At 47.0% G+C, this 20,516-nt stretch overlaps 2 protein-coding genes across 3 annotated transcripts; both read right to left on the bottom strand.

Moving 5' to 3' along the window:
- Nucleotides 1–1,916: 1,916 nt before the first annotated feature.
- Nucleotides 1,917–3,605, bottom strand: LOC120640695. The gene is made up of 2 exons (XM_039916598.1): nt 3,351–3,605; nt 1,917–2,446 (listed from the first exon to the last, which is right to left on the bottom strand). The coding sequence occupies exons 1-2, from the start codon at nt 3,538–3,540 to the stop codon at nt 2,121–2,123; spliced, it is 516 nt and encodes a 171-aa protein (XP_039772532.1). The 5' UTR covers nt 3,541–3,605; the 3' UTR covers nt 1,917–2,120.
- Nucleotides 3,606–5,218: 1,613 nt separating this feature from the next.
- Nucleotides 5,219–6,824, bottom strand: LOC120640694 (zinc finger protein 862-like). Of its 2 annotated transcripts, XM_039916597.1 has the most exons (3): nt 5,736–6,824; nt 5,409–5,638; nt 5,219–5,320 (listed from the first exon to the last, which is right to left on the bottom strand). In XM_039916597.1, exons 1-2 carry the CDS (start codon nt 6,809–6,811, stop codon nt 5,410–5,412), a joined length of 1,305 nt encoding a protein of 434 aa, XP_039772531.1. In that variant the 5' UTR covers nt 6,812–6,824; the 3' UTR covers nt 5,219–5,320; nt 5,409. The 2 variants fall into 2 exon arrangements, with proteins under 2 accessions (XP_039772531.1, XP_039772530.1); XM_039916596.1 differs by having other exon boundaries at nt 5,270–5,638.
- Between the last annotated feature and the right edge of the window lie 13,692 nt (nt 6,825–20,516).

Raw genomic sequence — 20,516 nt, 5'->3', positions numbered from 1 at the left:
AACCAGCCACAAGGATCTCAACCTTGCTTGTTCACTCACTCAAGAGCTAATCTAGCACTCACACTTTATAAAGTTAGTGCTAAAAACTAAGGTTATGATCAATGAGCTCTTGTATGCCTTGGAGGTGTTCTTGGGTGTGTATGAGATGTTTTGGGACTCCAGCAAACTCCAAATGGCCGGGGGAGCTCATATATATAGGCCTCTAAGTCGAACTAGCCGTTTGTAGCCGTTAACAGCTTTCTACGTAGGCATCGGAACATCCGACGCATAATGCATTGGTTCTTCCGGTCACTCTGCGCTCTGAACTAGCCGTTGGCTTCTCTGACACGGCCGTAGCACCTTCAGGGACCATCGGTTGAACCGATGCTTAGGCGTCGGTTCTTCCGGTGACACTTGATCCACAGATAGCCGTTGCTCTTGCTGACGTCATTTGCACCGACGCCTTGTTCCGACGCACCACCGGTTCAACCGGTGCTGATGGCTTGGCTGCTGCACGCTTGACAATGTCTCTGGAACATAGTATGTTGAATGCACCGATGCCTCTCTTGACACCGTTGGTTCAACCGGTGCTTCACTTCTTTCTTCACTTGATCTCCAGAGGCGCACAGGCTTGTGCCAAAGCCAGGGCGTCGGATCTTCCGACAACCATCGGATGCACCGATGCTATAGGCATCGGTTCTTCCGGTGCTACTGATTTCAGTAGAACTCGTCCAATTCAGCATTTCTTTGAGTTCTTTCTTCGTGTTTTACTTTGTATAGCCTATTTACTTCATCCCTGTGATCTAGAAATGTTCACTTAACAAAACCATTAGTCCCATTAATTATATTGTCATACGATCACCAAAATCACTCGAAATTATATAAATGGTACCATATTCGTTACATCTACGATCTACAATGGCCCACGCCGCATTATGACCGACAGCCGTGTGGGTGGACAGATGACAGTACGTACTCTGACACGACAAACAGCGGAGCGCATCCCTGCCACGGCGCCCTACGACAAGGTAGATGATGCACACATGTATACAACGTGCTACGGGGCAAGAGCAATGAGATTATTAACATTGCTCCGTGGAACATATATAGAGGGTGATCGCGACCAGGGCCCTGTTTAGTTCCCTTCAAAATTCCAAAACTTTACAAGATTCTCCATCACATCGAATGTTTCAACGCATGCATGAAGTATTAAATGTAACTAAATAAAATAACTAATTACACAGTTAGATTGTAATTTGCGAGACGAATCTTTTGAGCCTAGTTAACCCATGGCGGGACAATAATTAGCAAATACAAACGAAAGTGCTACAGTGTTTTTCACCCAAATTTTTACGCAACTAAACAAGGCCTAGTAGTGGTGTATCGCAAGATGAGCTGGTGCGCAGGGGAACTGAAGAGAAGCATTGTGAAGAGAAGGGGGGACGCCACATCTATCAGCTGCTCAAGTGTGAACGTTCCCGGTTTAGTCAAGCAGGCTTGTTCTGCTTGTATTATTGTTTCTCAAGCCACCCTACATCCCAAAGATATATAAGCTATTGTTGTTGCAAATATTGCATCATAATTGCAGACTCAGGAATGGGTGCAGGGCCGCTACTTCAACAGTTCCGACAAATTAGGCCCTGTTTAGTTATCAAAAAATTTCCTACAGTACCCGTCACATCGAATTTTTGGACACATGCATGGAGCATTAAATGTAGTTGGAAAAAATAACTAATTACATAGTCTAACTGATTAGTACGAGATGAATCTTTTAAGTCTAATTAGTCCATAATTAGATATTATTTGTTAAGTAGCAACGAAATGTGCTACGGTACTAAAACCCAAACTTTTTTGCAAACTAAACACAGCCTTATCGTAAACAAAAATGGTTCCAACGTGACTTTCGTGCTTTGAAAAAGAAAATCAAAATTTAATTATAACGATCAAACATCGGACTTCAAGATCAATTAGTTCATTGGCTGTCATAACCGTACAAGCTACACGTATAGTTGTAACGTTACTGCTTGTACGTACATTATTCGCACATAACAGAAGCTAGAAGAGCACACATCCATACATTACACTGATCACATCGGCATCAGTCAATCATTATTAGAGGCGACGACGATGGGTCTTCTTAATTACTCGGAGATTTCTATCTTGTCGGTTTCATGCTTAGGCTTGGCGATGGTGATCTGCAGCCAGCCGCCGGGCACGATGGCCGCTTTCACCTTCTTGCCGTCGTAGCCAAGGGGCATCAGCAGGCGGGCGTCCAGCTCGCTCGCCAGGCTGTCCTCGTCGCGGCTGCCCGTGTACCTGACCGTCAGGAGCACCTGGTCCGCCGTCGCCACCTCCAGCTTGTCCTTCCTCGTCGACTCCCCCACGTTGAACTTGAGGTTGATGTGGTCCTTGTCCTCCGTGATCCTCCAGTTGTCGCCGTCCGATGTGGGACTCGGGTGCACCAGGGCTTTCCAAATTTCATTTTGAAATCAAATTGTTAATTTACTACTAGTATGTATATGCTTTAAAAAATGAATGTTGCTTCAACTCTATCATTATTCTAGACAGGCCGTACCGGCAAACCCGGAGGCCCGTGCGAAACAATGGACTGGGGCCCTCGTGGCCTATTGCAGGATCACGGATACCAAGCGATAGCAGCCGGCAAGCGCGATGTGTTGTGTGAAAGTGTATATGTTAGAAGTCACATGTGTGACTTGCAGTTAAATCATCACACAAGGCCCAATAACTATTTTTTGTTTTGAAATAATTTTTTTATTGCTGAAACAATTATTATTGTTTGAGCAACAACAAAAATTTTCTGGAACAAAAAGAAAGTTTGTTCTAGCAACAAAACACGAGTGACCTAGATTATTAGGCCGATTTTAGGCCCACAACACGAAATCCTGGAGAGGTTGGGATACTGTGACAGGTCCACTCGGGGTCACACGCGTGACCCCGAGCAGAACTCGTGCGAAAGGAAGTGACAAACAATACGCCTACGACGATTCATCTTTCAAGAGCAATTTGAGCCATATTTTGCTACAAATTGGGTCAACAATCAATTAAATTAGAGTCTCTAGATGACTATACTTAATGTATACCTAATATTTTGGGGCCCTTTGAGAATTTGGGGGCCTATGCGGTCGAACGGTCCGCACGGGCCCAGATACAGGCCTGATTGTAGAGATCAAATTCCAAAATTACACTACAAGAAACTTGTTAATATGTGAATCCATGACAATATCCTAAAAATGTCACGATATCCTAAAAGAATTTATGACGGTTTTCAGATATCGTCAGAGATTGAGCCTCATAGATTAGCAAGTTTCTTGTAATTAATGGTCAAATTAAAGTTAGCTTAGCTTATTTACCACCGGGTTGGATGTTGTAGGTGTTCTTTTGGGCATGGCACACGAAGAGAGGAGCCCGAGACTGCTTAACCCAAGGGAGAGCCACCGACGCCACCGCCAGTTGCTTGCGCGGCTGCAATACTGCGGGAGAGATTTTTCCCGGCAGTGGCGCCGCCCGGCTCAGGAGGGTGTAGGAGCTCAATGTCGACATCGCTTCTAGCTGGATGTATCTGCTTGCTGATGTGATGATGGATGTATTCTTGCAGTACTGGTTGTTGTCTGCCGGTATGGTATGTGCATGTGATGTGGCCTTATATAGGGGCCGTGTGGGAGCCAATCTGGTAGCGCAGGACGGTTAGCTTTGCCCTTTGCTTCGCTAACCAGTTCGGAATACTCGTTGAACGGAAGAATAACGAAGTAGCTTTTGTAAAAGTTTAATTCTGCGGCAATGCAGCATGAGATGTGTCCTTATTGAGATCGTGTGGGAGGTAGATGCTGGTTAGCTTTGCTTCGCCTGCCAGTTCGGAATATATAGTACCAATGTGAAGACAAGGGTCTTTTGTAAATGTATAGACTATAGAGCAACTCCAACAAACTCTATATCTTTCATCATTGTTAGGAATAGAGATTTTGATGGAAAAATACCATCCAACACAGTTTATCTAAGTGATTATCCAAATATAGTCACCCCCATTCCGTATTTCTTGCTAGTCAAAGATATATAACGAAAATGACATTCCAGAGTGTACACAAGATATAGAAAACCTGTTGGAGACTGAAAACATATAGAAAGCAATTTTTGTGCAAAAGACTCTTCAAATGATAATTTAGCAGAAGACTCTCTAAATAATAATTTAGATAGTAATATTTAGAAAGACTCTTGGAGATGCTCTAGCACCACTACCGCATCTCACATGTAGCCATGTTATGTAAGCCCTTGTGCTTTGCCTGATGGTAGAAAACACTAAATATTTTAAAATCTTATAATCTTATAATGCATTATAATTCTCCTTGCTTGCTTTGGGTGCAAACAACTTTTTTCAGAAACCGTTTCTGAAAACATGCATAAAAAATTCACTGTATTTGAGTGTTTTGGTTTTCATTGAACCCTTTGGTGGCAATCAAATCCTTGTTTCAATTTCAATTTCTTTTTAAACCTGATTTGAATCCTTCCCAAAAAAGTCAAAACTGTCTCCCTTGTCCTCTTCTCCTTGGGACCAATCTCCCTTTCCCCCTCCTTTCCAGCCCAGCTCGGCCCGCACTCCCTCCCCTCCTATCTGTCAAGCAACGATTCGCCATCTCTTGTTTCCCTTTCGGCCCAACCAGGAAGTCTTCACCTCACATCCGGTAAGGAAAAAGCTGTCGCGCCAGGCTACGTTACACCGATACTCCAGAGGAGGTGCGAATTACATATCTGATACGTATCGGATACCGATACGCGGCGGATACGCGACGGATACGTATCGGAGAAGTATCCGTAAAAAAATAAATGAAACATAAATCGGATACTTATTTGGGTACATATCGGATACTCCGTGGAACGTATCGCAGAGAGAGAGCAAAGGATCTGCTTCTGATCGACCGGTCCAGAGAAAGGGAAGGTTATATGGGCTGTTTGTTGGTCTCTTGGGCTAGGCTTTCTTAGTTTCTTCTTCTTTTCTTTTTTATTTTCCTTTTCCTACCATTAATATGCATTAATATTTATTTTATAAAAAAATATTAAAATGTATCCACATATCGGGTTTTTTTGGGAAAATGATGTATCTCCGTATTCGTATCGGTTCGATATCGATACGCGTATCCGTATTCGTGCTGCATAGGCGCCAGGGACCAATTGCGCGACCCGCGCGGCCTGCTGCAGCCCCTGACGTTATTGGTCTCCCACGGCCAGTGGCGGAGCTGGACAAGAAATCCAGGGGGGGCCGGTCGTCCATTGAACATGAACAACGATTGTGTTTTGATTACGAAAAAATGCTGATTCACACCGTATTCTAATAATTTGCAGAACCATGTACAAATATATTATGGAACTGATTGTTCATACAAAAGATTGTTGGCAAAAGGGTCAATATAACTTACTTTAGTCTTTGAATCTAACCGCACGCTCCTTAACTGCATTGAAATCATCGATAATTGAATCCGTTGTGATTTTAATTGCTATCTCTTTCTCAATATAGAGCACCAAGCAATCTCTTAGAAATCCATCTTCCATTTTATTTCGGAGCCTAGTCTTCACAAGTTTCATTGCAGAAAATGCGCGCTCTGTAGTTGCAGTTGAGACTGGCAAAGTAAGAACAAGGCGAATCAACCTTGCAACATAAAATGAATATTAGTACTTCATGTTACAATTCAAAGGCTATGTAATAATTATGAGCAGCAAATATAAAGTTAAAAGAAAAAATATACCTATCAATCAAATGATAATCATCTACTTTTTTAGTTTCAACAAGTCGACGACAAAGATCAGCTACACTTGTCAAATTTTGAAACCTTGGATTGCTAGGTACATCAAGCTCATAATGGCGTAGCTGACATCTCAAGTTTGCTCTCTCTTGTTCGGTAAAGTCAGCAGGGTAGAACTTTGAAGCTAAAGAGCACACATTATCGATGTTGAATGAGCTGAATGAGTCACTTGGATCCAAAGATGTACACAAAATGAGAAGCTCTGTTGCTTGTTCACTGAACCTGCTATTCAACTCTTGTAATTGTTGATCAATTGCAACTGTGAAGATATCATATTTGTAGTGATGCTCAACGGTAGTCTCGTCATCTTCACGGGATCTAATAAAATCCACATAGCGGTCTCCCATATTTGGAACAACAATCCCTTGCTTGCTGCAAAAGGAGGTCACATCATTAATAAGCTTGGTCCATCCTTGATCTCTCAAGTCCTGAATCAACCTTTTTGTAGTTGCAACATCATCCATAGCATTCACAATATCTTGAGATTTGTGTTGCAGCTTCTTACAGAGTAGGTCCGTGACTCCCATGATTTCTTTTACAACATGCAAGATAAATACAAACTCAAATGTCATCATCAATCTAATAGCACCAGCAGCCTTCCCTCTAATTGTTGGTGTATTACTTGATGTATTAGCAATATCCTTGAGAACCAAGTATGTAGGTTTGTACAATTTTATAAGGCTGCAAACTGAATCATAATGGGAGCTCCATCTAGTATCACCAGACCGCTTCAAAGTCCCAATTTGATTAGCTCCACTCCCGGTTTCAAGCTCACCAAGTTCAATGAGATGTTCCATTTCAGCCACTTGATTAGCATGCAAGTCATCATTTCTCTTACTAGAAGACACAACAGAATTGACAACAAATGTGAGATGATCAAAAAAATTCTGCACCTCGGCTACTTCCTTAGATGCAGCAACAAGAGCTAGTTGTAGTTGATGAGCAAAGCAATGGACATAATATGCATAAGGACACTCTGCCATGAATTTTGCTTGAAGCCCATTCCACTCTCCACGCATGTTGCTAGCACCATCATACCCACGCATATTGTTGGTGAGGTATACTTTGCATTACCTGGAGCATTGCCTAATACAACTGCCTTGACCTCATCATCATATTCAGCTAGAAGCTTCACCATCTCAAGAAAATTACCTTGGTTTTTTGAATCTTTAGATTCATCATGTCCTCGAAAAGCACAAGCTTGGAATGCCAGCCACCGGATTGTGTCAATTGTTACTCTTAGTCGAAGCCTATTCCTCTTGACTTCTAGAGTTGTTCTCTTCTCCATCATATTATCAATATGCCCAAGTTGATTTTTCAAATTATTGTAACATGTCATATTGTAACTATGAGCAGAGTTGCTATCACTTCCCATGTGAGATAAGAATGCACAATCCTTTCCACTTTTCACTTTTTTCCAGGATTTAAAACCCTTCATCGTAAAAGCATCTGATCCTGCCCTTCCACATGGTTTCTTAGAAAACAAATAGCAAGGAAAGCAGAATACTGCATCTTTTGCAGGTGAGTATTCTAACCAAGAAAACTCTTTGAACCAATGAGCTTGAAAGCAACGTGGATGCAACTTTGGACCAGAATATGGGTACTTATCCTTCACAAACTGATATGGGCCAAGCATAACATATATTCTGCGAGCTCGATCTTGTTCATTAACAGGATAGTCCCAAATTTGACCTCGTAAACCAGGATCGCAGTTCCACAATCAAAACACTACCATCTGAATTTAATTTCGGAACTTTGGGTGCAGGTGTCGCTTCATCATGTAATACAATTGGAGCTGCTACTGGAGTTTCATCTAATTGAGAAATTTGATCAACCAAACCATCTTCCCTGCCCCCTTCAGTAGGCACCTTCTTGTAGAAAGAAAAAAGTGTCTTTCTTTTTGGTTTTGCTTTGGTTTCCTGAAACGATTACTCCCAATCAGTTTCCACAAATCAGTCTATAATTCCTATTGCTATAACAAACCTCAATTTCAGCTTTTCCCATACAGAAATAAGATTTAAGGTTTAGGAGAATAACTAGGGCGAGCAGCCTTACATTCGTTTGCTGGGCGCAAGGCTCTGGAGCAGCAGTGGGCAGGTTCACGACGATCTCGTCCGTCTCCGGCGACGGCGACCCGGGGCTGCCGTCCATCCTCGGCGCGAGCGGCGATCTCGCTGGAGCAGGTGAGCCGGCCGCCGGCGCCGTCGCGTCACTGGTGCCTGGTTCGAGTCGAAGCCAGGACGAGCGCTGCGAAGGGCGAACGCGTTTTCTTCTGTTGGCTGCGTCCGATTTATTTTCTTGGGCTGTTTGGTTGATCGTTGCAGGCTGCAGGCGGTTGGGTTTCGTAGCTGGGCTGCTGGGCTTCGTAGCTGGGCTAGAATGAAGAGGGGGTCCTCTGCGAAATTTCAGAAGTTAGGGGGGGCCATGGCCCCTGCCGGCCCCCTCCCAGCTCCGCCGTTGCCCACGGCCCATGCTCTTTTTTATTTCAGATTTCACCAATTAAAAATATTATAACTTTCCTCTAAATTATCCGTTTTCAATTCCGATCACGTCATTGTATTTATTACAACGAGATCTACAAAACTAGATCCAACTTGTATATATTTTGATGATATTTTGCACTAGTAGCAACTTATGTTATGACTTTCTCTCTTTTTATAGCAACTTATGTGTATATTGGCTTACTATAGTGACAACTTATGTATAAATCAACTTTTGTTTTGCGACAACTTCTGTGTATGAGTGTATGATAGATTTTGTAGGTAATAACTTACATCTTATATGTATAGCAACTCATGTTTATGACAACTTTTGTTTTGTGGCAATTTTATTTTTATGACAATAAATAAAATATTTTTTGTTGTAACTTTTATCTTATATGTATAGCGACTTATGTGTACGAAACCTTTCATTTTGTGGCAACTTATGTGTATAACAAATAGCAACTTGCCACTCGTGCAAAATCTTTAAAATATATGCAAGTGGGATCTAGTTCAATTCCTCTCATTGAGTAGAACACAATGGTGCAATCGGTTTTCAAAACGGAGGTAGTACGAATATAAAATATTTTTTACACAGAATGTTGATACTAAAAAGACATACTTACGTGGAGATGCTAAAAAGACATACCTATGTGGGGCAGGTAGCAAGACGGAAAGAAGGTGAAGGGGTCGCGCGCTCTCCGTATGCGCGACTCGTCGGGTCGCGCTATATCCTAGTCCTTATTGCATCCATGCATGCAAAAATAAGGCAGGCATATTCCTAGATCACCGCACCGCAGAAGTTTCCTTTGCACTGTTTTGCTTCCAACATGCCTTAGGTTTGTTTTCGGATGGTGTTTTCAAACTTTGTGATTAAGGTGTAATAGCCTCTTAGACGTCCTTTGCAATTTTAAAGATTGAATGATGATATATAATCATTGGGACTAATGTGTTTCTCAAGGATTGATTCCAAGCCATCCAAACGACAATGGAGGAATGACTATGAAATATTCTAAGGCATGTAAATGATGGCAACAAATTAAGGAAGAAAAAAAACCACGAAGACTCGAGTCAAAACAAGCGTAGAACTTTACCAAACACCCCACAGCTAGAAAAAGGGCTATTAATACTGGTCCGGAACTCTATTTAATACCGGGCTCCCGACCGGTACCGACTATCCAGTACTAAATGATGTCATTAAATGAGATGTGTGTATATTTTTTGGGATAAAATTTGAATCACAAAAGTGCGATTATTTTGGGACGGAAGGAAGGAGTATTCTCAGCAAATCCAGCACAAGGCTCGCGAATGGATAGGAGCTGTAGCATGCAAATAAAAAATTTAGGATGCAACTCGGGAATGAACGTGGTGGCTTTTGATCCACATGTTCCCGTCTTCTAGGGGTAATAAGATATAATTTAGCATCATTCTTGGTATTTGGGCCCGTCCTATGAGTGCGAGTATTACAAGGCTGTGTTTAGATTCCGCAAAAAGATGTAAAAAAAGTCACATCGGATACTGTAACATACTGTAATATTTTTTTGTTTGTTTGTGGTAAATATTGTTCTACCATAGGCTAACTGGGCTCAAAAGATTCGTCTCGCAACGTACATCAAAACTATGCAATTAGTTATTTTTATTTATCTACATTTAGTACTCCATGCATGAGGCAAAATATTTGATGTGATAGGTGAATAGTGAAGTTTGGAGAGAAAGATTTTGCAACTAAACACAGCCTGATACGAGATTACAGAGAGTTCTGATCAAGCAACCATCGTCATAGCCCAAATTAAGAGGAGAACTGCAGAGATGAAAGACTAATGATTTAGTTCATTACTGTATGCAAAAATCTTTGCGGCTCATCTTTTTGTCCACATGTACAATATTTTAACTTCTCAACATTAATACATAGTCCATTTGTCTATCTTACAAAATTTCTTAGTTCTTGTGTTAAAATCAGTCGTAAGCCTACTTCTCTCTCCTCTTCTCTCTTGTGCATCTCAACATTCAGTCTACTTATATATTGTACTCCATCGGTTTCAAAATATAGATCTTTTTGAATTTTCTAGATACACTAGGTGAATGCCCATGCGTTGCAATGGGATAAAAAGTTATACGTATGAGCAATATATTCATGTGATGCTGCCAAGCACTCAGCCAAAACCTATATTCATGTGATGCTACCAAGAATCAACTCAGCCAAAACCATTTCATTCAAATTTACGGTGATCTCTATTACAGGGTCACACATCAACTATGTTTGTATCCATGTAAATAGAAATGTGTAAATTACACGTCCCCTCGAAAGTATCTTTTATCATTTTACATTTGAACAAGTCAATTTGCTACTCATCTAAATATATGTTTATGTCTAGATACATACAATAAATACAATGTACTCTCTCCGTTCCAAAATGTAGGTCATTTTGGCTTTTTTAGATTTATATTATTTGCTATGCACCTAGATATAATGTATGTCCAAATACATAGCAAAATATATGAATTCAGAAAAATCAAAACGATCTAGATTTTGAAATGAAGAGAGTATCCAGCTGACAGTGCCAGCGCTGAGGTCAAGTCGCAAATATAATGGTGGATCCGAATCCCGGCTGATGGCATCATACGATTGCCCGTCCCCACGCCCACATTTCACAAATTTTTTTAATAATATTATTTTAATAGTTAATTGCAGAAATAAATAGCAAAATAAAAAATTACAAAACTAACATCCAGTCGGCTCCTCAACAGCTGACTGGACACATATCGGCTCTTTGGAAGCCGACAAGGACAAGTCGGGTCTTGAGGAGCCGACTGGTTGGTCCACCCTGGCACGGGCCCAGATTAACTAGCGCCACCGTGGCCTGTCGGCCTGTGTAGCCCAGTCGGCCCAATTAGACGACCTGTCGGCCGCAGAACAGTCGACATGCCTTATCGGCCCGATAACAGGCTAGTCGGTTCGTGGGGAGCTGACAGGCCTGTCGCCATGACCCCCCACCTGGCTTTGACTTTCACCGCCCGACCATTCACTTTTACTGCTGCCATCGCCACTCACCCGCCCGGCAGCACCGCCGCCGGCCCGCCCGAGCCTCCGCCGCCCCTAGCCGGCCCGCCCGCGACACCGCCGCCCCTCCCCGGCCCGAGCCAGCGCCGCCGAAGGTCCTCGCCGGCCCCCGCCAGCGACGCCGCCACCCCTCCCTGCCTGGCTGCACCGCCGCCGCTCCTCCCGGCCTGCGCCGCCGCCCCTCCCTCACGCGTGGGCTGTGCAGGGGGGGGCCCGCCCCTCCCTCGCCGCCGTGCCCGTGGGCGGCTGCGGGGGCCGAGGGCGCCGAGGCCGCGGCTGGTCCCTCGCTGCCCGTCTGCAAGGTGCGGACGGCGGCTTGCTCAACGCGTCGAGTCCGACAACTCCATCGCATAAAGGTGATTTTTTAATATAGTCTTATTTAATTACAGTCTTTTTTAATCACAGTTACAATAAAGTATTATAGGGTTGCAGTGGATGATGTGTAGTGTAGCAATCACAGTCCGACAACTCCATCGCTTATTGATTTCATTATATTGTTATGTCCAGTAATTATATTAAGATAATAAATTGTCATTGCATATATATATATAATGAAATCAGAGTTCTATGTTATAGTACATAGTAAATTGTTTGCGGTTCGGTCATATGCAAATATACTAGGAAAGAGATTTGAATTATATATCAAAGTTGTAGCAGCAACGTTCTAGGATTAAAGAAATTAAAAGTTTTTGGATGTTCCATATAATGTACGATCATCTAATGCAGTAGCAGGATGAGTTCTGAAATAGTAAATATAAGAGTTCATTATGGCAACGGATTCATCGATTATTGTGACTCCGGGGTAGATTTGAGTCAGTTTCAGTACGTAGATACAATTGTGACCAATTCGTTGCACATATGACATGCGGATCTGTTAAGTTGGATGCATAATTTTCTGCAAGTGGACCCAAGCCACTGGACCATAAAAGTTAGTGGTGTTGTTTCAAGGCATCGTGAGCACGGTTGGCGGTGGGAATTATGTGAGTTGAGCAACTCAAAATGTTGGCGTGCATTAGTTCATATGGCTACGAACAAAATGAAATTCTCTCTTGTTGTGCTCGTTGAGCAACAACTGGCTAACGAAACTCAAGGAGAGAGTAGCCATGTTGTTCCTGCAGCTGAGGTGGTCGCTGAAACCGATTGGCCTCCTGAAAATTCTGTTGCAGAGGATCAGCAGTCGCAGCCTGAAGTCGACCAACAAGCTAAGCATGACACTGAAGGTGGCAATTGGGACTTCGGAGGTCACATGATTATTGATCAGAGGGAATTAGATGGGACGATAGTTGATCGAATGGACCTAGATGATGAGGAGTACATAACTTTTGTTGAAGGAAGAGATGGTCGTCTATTTGAAAATGATGATACCGTCCCTGAAGATTGGGGCAACTTTGCCATGGATGAGCTTACGGTTAATGACGGCCATGACAGTAATTGGGTGTACAATCAAATGAAGATCACAAGTGGTCAATTGTTTCATGATTAGAAGCACTTGCAGAATGCTGTTAAGAAGTGGTCTTTCTTAGAAAAGAAACCATTCAAGGTGGTCGTTACCAATCCGACCACTTATGATGTCAAGTGTCTCGCCCTAGGTTGTCCCTGGCGCGTTCAAGGGTTTCTGCCGAAGGCTGAGAGCAACTTTGTGGCCTCGATCGTCGTTGGCCACTCGTGCAAGCTTTCAGAAATTGTTGTGAAGCACAAAAACATGACGGCAAAATTTGTGGCTACTGTGTTGTATGGAGAAATTGTGAAGAAGACTTCCATCTCACCTTTTCATATTATGCTTGCAATATCAAATAGGTACTCCTATGAAATATCATATGACATGGCATGACGAGTAAAGCAGAAGGCGCTTGAGTGGAGGTTCGGGTCGTACAAGGATTCGTACCACCACCTCCCCCATCTCCTGGCACTACTACAGAGTAGAAACCCTGGAACTATAATCGATATAGATGACTACCAAAATGCAAATGGTGATAGAGTTTTTAGGCGTGCGTTCTGGTCCTTTGGTTGCATGATTCAAACTTTCAAACACTGCAGACCAGTTCTTTCCATCGATGGTACATTTCTTACAGGAATGTATAAAGGTCAGATACTCACTTGCATTGTGGTGGATGCAAATAACAAGGTTGTGCCGATTGCCTTTGCTTTTGTCGAATCTGAAAATGCTGAAAGCTGGCTGTGGAGCGGGCGGTGGTTTGTGAGCGGCCAAATGTGTATGTACTCCATGATCGCCATAAGGGCATACTATCAGTTGCGAAGAAATTACAGGAAGGTCGTAATGTTGGCGTTGCTTGGCCTGACTTGCATAGTCGGTGGTGCATGCGGCATATGGGTGCAAACTTTTACTCACAGTTTCGAAGCCAGCGTCTCGAGGATCTCTTCAAGAAATTGTGTAAAATGAATCAGCGTTGCAAGTTTGATGAATTATGGGCCCTTCTCGATAAGCTGACAACCAGTCATATGGAGGATGTTCGTAAGAAACCTGTTATGGCACATGAAGAGGAACCGCAGGGGTTAGAACCAATTGAGGGCGAGCCTGCACGCGCTGCACGAAGACGGAAGGGGGGAAGATTGGTGAAATGCTTCTCCGAGTGGATAAAAAATGAGCCCCTAGAGAAATGGGCTTTGATTGCAGATACCGATGGATCAAGGCACGGAATTATGACAACAAATCTTGCTGAGGTCTACAACTGGGTACTAAAGGCATGCCGCTCACTTCCTCTGGTGGCAAATGTTGAGTGCATTCTTCGAGATACAGTGGCATATCTTCGTGAACGCTTTCAGGAAGCTTCAATCGTAGTGTGAAATCCTCAAATGGTATATTGCAGCAAAATGACAAAGATTTTAGACAAAATAAGTGCCAAGGGGATGCTACATCGAGTCGAATTCATAGGCAACCAGGATTATGTTTTTGAGGTGACGGTGCGAGACAAGGGGGTGTGAGGATCGGCAATACTACAGTGACCATGGAATGTAAGCTGTGGCCAGAAACAAATCAATGTGTGTGCACATGCAACAAACCAGAGCTGCTACACATTCCTTGTTCACATGTGTATGCTGCTCGTGAGAAGGCAGGAATTGAGGGGACATACGTGTCGCCGTATTATCTCAAGGAGGCAGTGCTGGCCACTTGGAGTGGCGAACTTCGTGGCTGGAGAGCGCTAGGCTGACTTCACTATATTGTTGTCGTGGCTCTAGGAGTGACGCCACATCCGGGTGGTGGAATGCACCCGCCTAACCCAGAGGGTGTTTACTCGAGGAGTGCAAGCTATCCCTCAGATCTACTCAAGGGGCAAGAACACAAGAACACTCGAGGATTTAGAGTGGTTCGGGCCGCCGGAGCGTAGTACCCTACGTCCACTAAGAGATATATTGCTCTTGTGTCTGTGGATGAGTCTATCCTCTGCTTCTCAGTCCCTCCTTGGACCTGAGTCTTTCTCTAGCGGGCGTCCCCCTTTTATAGCGTAAGGAGGACGCGTACACAGGCGTTGGACCCCGACAGGTGGGCCCAACAAGGATGTATAGTGTAACATCCCGAAATTACCAAATCAAATCGTTCGCTAAAAAAACCGCCTTTTAATCATTGAGCTCGGAGTTTTTCCGCCCAACCTCCCGATCCCTGAAAGACCCGACACCCGAATCCATCACCCTGTTCGCCCTTGGCTCGCGCACGCAGCCGACCGCGCACGCGTGATCGGCGCTGCGCATGGCCGACCGCTCGCCGCGGATCCGGCGCGAATCTCTCTCCCTCCCTCCTCTTTCCCTCTCTCTCCTCTCCTTTTCTTTCTCTCCTATTTTTCCTCTTTTTTTCCTTTTCCTTTTTCTTCTTTTCTTTTCCTCTCTCCTCCCCTCCTCCTCTGCCGCGCGGCCCGACCGTGCCACCCCCTGCTCTGCCCCGTTCCCGAGCGCCGCCCGACCCGGCGTTCCTCCCCCTCGCCCCCTGCTCCGCAGCCACTCGGCCGCGCGCACGCCGCCCGGCCCGGCCCCGACCTCGCCCCCTCGCTGCAGAGCCGCGTGCCGCCGACCCCACGCGCGCACGCGCACGCGGTACGCGCTCGCCGGCCCCGAACGCCGCTCGTCCCCGCATGCCTACCCCGCGCGCCACCCCGGCCGCTCCCTGCTCCCACCCGCGCACGCCCGCGTGTTCCACCCCGGCCTCCCCTCCCTGGCCGAGCGACGCGCCACGCCAAGGTAGGCCGCGCCCACGCCCGGACACGCGAGCTCGCCGTGCCGCGGTGCGCCGAGCCGCGGCACCGGCCCGCCTACGCGCACGCACACCGGCCCGCCCGCGCACACACACACCGCCACCATTGACGGCCGCACAACACCGCCTGCACCGGGTCGCTGCCTGCCCGACGCGTCCCATCCCGCCTCGCCGCATGCGCCGTCACCCTGTGCACGTACAACGCCGGCGACCTTGGCACAGCGCCGCCGTTGACGCCGCCACTGCCCCGTTCCCACCTCCACCGCCATACTCCCACTATAAAAGGGGCTCGGCGCCACCCCTGAGCCCCGCATCCCCGGCCGCTACCGCCCGCTGCCTCCTAGCACCACCATCCGCCATTGCCGCCGCCACCCCCCTCCCGTCGCCCCGCCTCTGCGCGTCACCCCTGCCCAAGGTGAGCAGAGTAATCGACTCCCCGGAGCTCCCCGGTGCTCTTCCCCACCTCCATGACCGCCACCACGCCTCTGAGCCGCCGACCCAGTGCCACCGCCGCCCGCTGCCGCCGGCCGTCGTGGCTAGGCCACCTCGGGCCGCCTCTGGCCGAGCCACGGCCGGGAATCGACCCACCTCCTTCCCCTCTCTCGTTTCCCTCACCCCGGAGCCACCCCGAGCCCCCGAGCCGCCGGATTTGGCGCCGCCGCCGAGCGCCGGCTCCGTCCCCTGTTTCCCATCGCGGGGGAGGAAGAGGGCAGGGCATTTTGCCCATAACCCCCTGGCCCTTCCTCTATTTACTCGAAAACCCTTCCACCTTTTAACATGTTTGCAAATAAAACCTTTCTCTTTAATATATTTCGAAATAAACCCTCCTCCCATATAAACATAGTTATAAATAAACCCCTGACTCTTTTAGAATAATCCGAATAATTTCTAAAATACAAACCAAGCCCCTGCCTTCTTAAATTTAATTACAAATAGGCCCCTGGACCCTGATTTAACCCCTAACCCTTTATGTAACCTATCATTTCATGTGCCAAACGACCTCGGATCAACCTAAAACTTTACCATGCCTCTCATAACATAGTTTTGACCATGCCATTAGGGATCCACCCAAAAATATTACTCTGTACTCCATATCTTATGTGTTTCTGATTCGAGCTCAACGATAAAACTTTTATTTCTTGGTCCTGATTGTGTGTTTGTTTGTTTGTATCTTAGACCACAGTGTGAGTGAAGGAGAGCCCATTGACGAGCAGTACTGTGAGCCCACGAACAAAGATCAGATCCACGACCCCGAGCCCGAAGGACAGGACCTCCCCGAAGGCTACGAAGACGGCAAGTTCAATCCCGCCCTTTGATGCATGTTTTGTCCTAGTTTTTATAAACACAACCTATTGGCCTATTTTACAAAATTGCATATGTTTTGCTTGCTGAAAACACGGTTGGATAGCCACCCCTTGATTTGTTATAACCATTCCTTGACCACCTAGATTAATGTCTGATTTTGCTTGGACGTTAATCGATATTAGAATGCTTAGGAATTTACTCATAATATGATTTATTTTAGAAAGAAAATGTGTGCGTATGTGGGATGGGATAAATGTGGTGTTTTTATAAAGAAAGTTTAGACGGGATGGATGGCATTTCTACGGATTTGCCATTTTTTGTGCTCGTGCCATGATGGCAGGGCAAAGAAGAGAGATATCCATCTTGTCGTGTCTAAGGACCGAGTTGGTGTGTCATCTCACCTAACTCCACTCTCGTGCAAACCACTCGACCGTTGAATGGGCAACGGCTTAGCATAAATCCCACTAGTTAATTTGATAGCCATCAGGAGAGCTGAGAGCAACGGGTGACTAAGGAGAAGGGATAAGCCCCGAGTGACTTATGTGCCCGGTTATACCTAAGTGAACGGTCGATGACCCCTTGGTGCATCCCGTGATGGCTTGTCAGGTTTAGCTAAGGTGGGTAATGGCTATGTCGGGATATACACCGACACTTCGGTGCTCGTGTTGTGGTACCCGCTTGTGGGTAAAGTTGCACACCTCTGCAGAGTTAAAAGCTATTCGAATAGCCGTGCCCACGGTACTGGGCGAGTTACGGTGTGGTCACATAATTAGTGTTTCCTTGGGTTGGGCTAGCGTGAGTTGTTTTGGAATTGTGTCCGGCAGTTGTGCCATGTGCTACGACGGACGGGGAGTCCGGTAGCAGTTTAAAACTTGAACTCCGTGTTACTACGAAAACTGGTTTCTGAAATGTTTTCGGTTAAACAAACCCCTGCATAAAATTTAGCTTTCTGCAAATTAAACCGTAACCTTACCCTTGATTTACCTGTGCACATTATTCTGATATAACCCCCTCCGTGGGTGTGGTTGAACTTGCTGAGTACGTTTATACTCACCCCATTCTTACTTTTTACAGAGGAAGACCCAGACTTCGTACCAGATGACGCCGAGTAGGGTTATCGTTCTACACCCAACCTTGCCTGTGGAACCGGCCCTGTTCGAGATGATTTCGCTGACGTAGTACTCTGAGCCCGAGCTAGATCCCATGTGGGTCGCGCTCTGATGTTATGTCGTAGCTTGGTTACTTTTTATTATCATCTGTATCGAGTGTCCTCCTCGGAGGTTTGTATGGTAATGAACCATCTGATGTAATAAATGTGGCATCAGCCTCCTGGGACTGATGTTTGTATCACATTTAAGTTCTCTCTTATGAGGGGACGCTTCATATAGTATGCTACTAATGGCGCTACAGTGGTTGAGAATCTCTTTCTGGATACGCTTCATCGCACTGCAGACTTCCTGGGGGGAGTGTTCACTTGTCCCATCGGTGAGGCGCCCGTTGAGGCAGTGTAGGTTGCGGCGTAGACTGTTGGGTCTACCGCATAGGTGTTATGATACTTCGTTCGCCGAGCTGTCGTGTCTAACTGGTGTAGCAGACTGGCACGCGTGGTGTGGTGCCAACGGCTGTTCTGAGTGCCTTGGTAACGCGCGATCAATAGTACAGCCTGGCAAATGTCTCCTCGGGCTCTGCTGTGGCTGAGCGCACTTAACGTCTCCTGTATTGAATGAGGTAGGTGGGCGAGTTTTCCCGAGGAAGCTTGGTGGCCGCGCGCGCGTGCCTGCGCCCGCAGACACGTGGTGGCTCCGGACCCCCCCAGGCGGGGTGTCTGCTCCCTCCCCGGAGAGGGGTCCGGATAGTATATGGAGATCCGGGACCCGGTGGGAGGTCCGGGGCCCCCGGCCGTTGTGGCCCTGAGCACCATCCGGGCCACGTGGCGACACCGGACCCATCCCTGAGCGGGAAGCGGGTCCGGGACCGTTGGTCTGGTGATGTGGAGCCGGACCCCAGGGGTCCGGCTGCCCAGTTCGTTAGGGCGCAGCCATGGATAACTACGCGAGTCTTGGCATAGCAAGAGGGGGCACCCTAGTCCAGAGGTACCGACAGTGGCCCCCGGGCCCACCTCAGGGGAGGTACGAACCCGCAGGTGGGGCCATTATCGTGACGCAATCCTGATTGCGTTGTCATGCTCATGTTGAGAGCAAGTGCTCGGGATCCTTTCAAGGCCATAGGACTTTGCTGCCAGGTTCAGGTACTGGAGTGCCCTCCATAGGGCGGCGAAGGTGCAGGATTAGGGTACGGAACCAAGCAAAGCAGCTGCACGGACCTCGAACTGCCTAGGGAGCAAGCACCACTTCCCCGGACCCGGCTTCAGAAGACCGTGGCGAGCGGTCTCCGCCGGAGCGGGCCACCGGAGTGGACTTGGAGCGACCGTGGCGAGCGGTCTCCGCCGGAGCGGGCCACCGGAGTGGACTTGGAGCGACCGTGGCGAGCGGTCTCCGCCGGAGCGGGCCACCGGAGTGGACTTGGAGCGACCGTGGCGAGCGGTCTCCGCCGGAGCGGGCCACCGGAGTGGACTTGGAGCGACCGTGGCGAGCGGTCTCCGCCGGAGCGGGCCACCAGAGTGGACTTGGACTGTCGCTATCGATCCATCGAGATACGTATCCGGACCTAGTGGTATGGCACAGAAAACCAAGCCTTATACTAGAAAGGAGCCTGGGACCTCTAGGAACAGCAGTCTCGGATACTAGGGGATTTGTAACAGGGCAGTGAAGTACGTAGGCTTAGAGTACAATACCAGGCTAAGCTACGCGGAGCTTCTCTTCCCCAGGATACGGGCACCACTTCTCCTGAGCAGGTTCCTAGGGGTCCGAACTGCTTTCCAGCTAGAAGGAGTATTCCAACCTGACCACTAGCCATTAACTCAATTTGGATTGTTAGCGAAAAAAGGATTCGACATGGAAGGAAGAAAAATGCAAGCTGATCAGGCGAGTGCTGTTATGTTAATGTAAAGATAAGACTGAGAAAGCAAATCTCCTTTATTTCTTGATTTGTGGTGTACATCATAGGTCGGGTTTACGAGGGCGGACCTCTACCGCTCTGGACCACTTGCTGGTGTCGCCTGTTTGTGCGATGAAGCCAGAGGTCGGGTTTACAAGGGCGGACCTTTACCGCTCTGGACCACACGCAGGCACCACATTATTACAAAGGAGAAATACACTCAATCCTATCTAATGTTAACCTTCAGCCGTCGCCCTGTGAGGCATGCACGCCCTTAGTCGGAGTGGAACTGCCACCTTGGAGATTCCTCAGTTGTTGGGGGTGAAGGCAGTCTGGACGTGCTTATACAACATCATCCAGCATAACCTCGGGAGCTTGCAGGGCCCTCCTTTGCACAAGAACTATTTCATGATTAGTTTGCATGAGAACAACTTCTTTGGCTTTGAGTGGGAGTGGCCCTATTGTTGCCAGCTGCCGACGGGAGCCAGCCCGACACCCCGGCACAGCGGATGGATGGGTGATCGTTTGGACGAGCACGGAGCGTGGAGAAGGGCGGTCGTTCGCCGGCTCCATTTTGGTGCTGGCACAGGCCCCCCGCTCCTTGCGGTGGAGGTTGCCGCCTGTCTGCAGCAGCACCAAGGGAGGCCCGAGCCAGGCGAGGGGGAAGGCGACAGACA

This window comes from Panicum virgatum, chromosome 7K, assembly GCF_016808335.1.
Source record: "Panicum virgatum strain AP13 chromosome 7K, P.virgatum_v5, whole genome shotgun sequence".
In the NCBI taxonomy this organism is placed as follows: Eukaryota; Viridiplantae; Streptophyta; class Magnoliopsida; order Poales; family Poaceae; genus Panicum; species Panicum virgatum.
Note: the sequence above shows the minus strand (reverse complement) of the source record. Positions and strands in the feature narration are given on the sequence as shown.

Bases quoted from the DNA above. Each gene is read 5' to 3' on its own strand.
- LOC120640694 (XM_039916597.1), bottom strand. From the start codon at position 6,811: ATGCGTGGAGAGTGGAATGGGCTTCAAGCAAAATTCATGGCAGAGTGT. The intron at 5,639-5,735 runs GTATATTTTTTC...TTATGTTGCAAG, and splicing joins GATTATCATTTGATTGATAG to GTTGATTCGCCTTGTTCTTA.
- LOC120640695 (XM_039916598.1), bottom strand. From the start codon at position 3,540: ATGTCGACATTGAGCTCCTACACCCTCCTGAGCCGGGCGGCGCCACTG. The intron at 2,447-3,350 runs GTAAATAAGCTA...AAATTTGGAAAG, and splicing joins CTACAACATCCAACCCGGTG to CCCTGGTGCACCCGAGTCCC.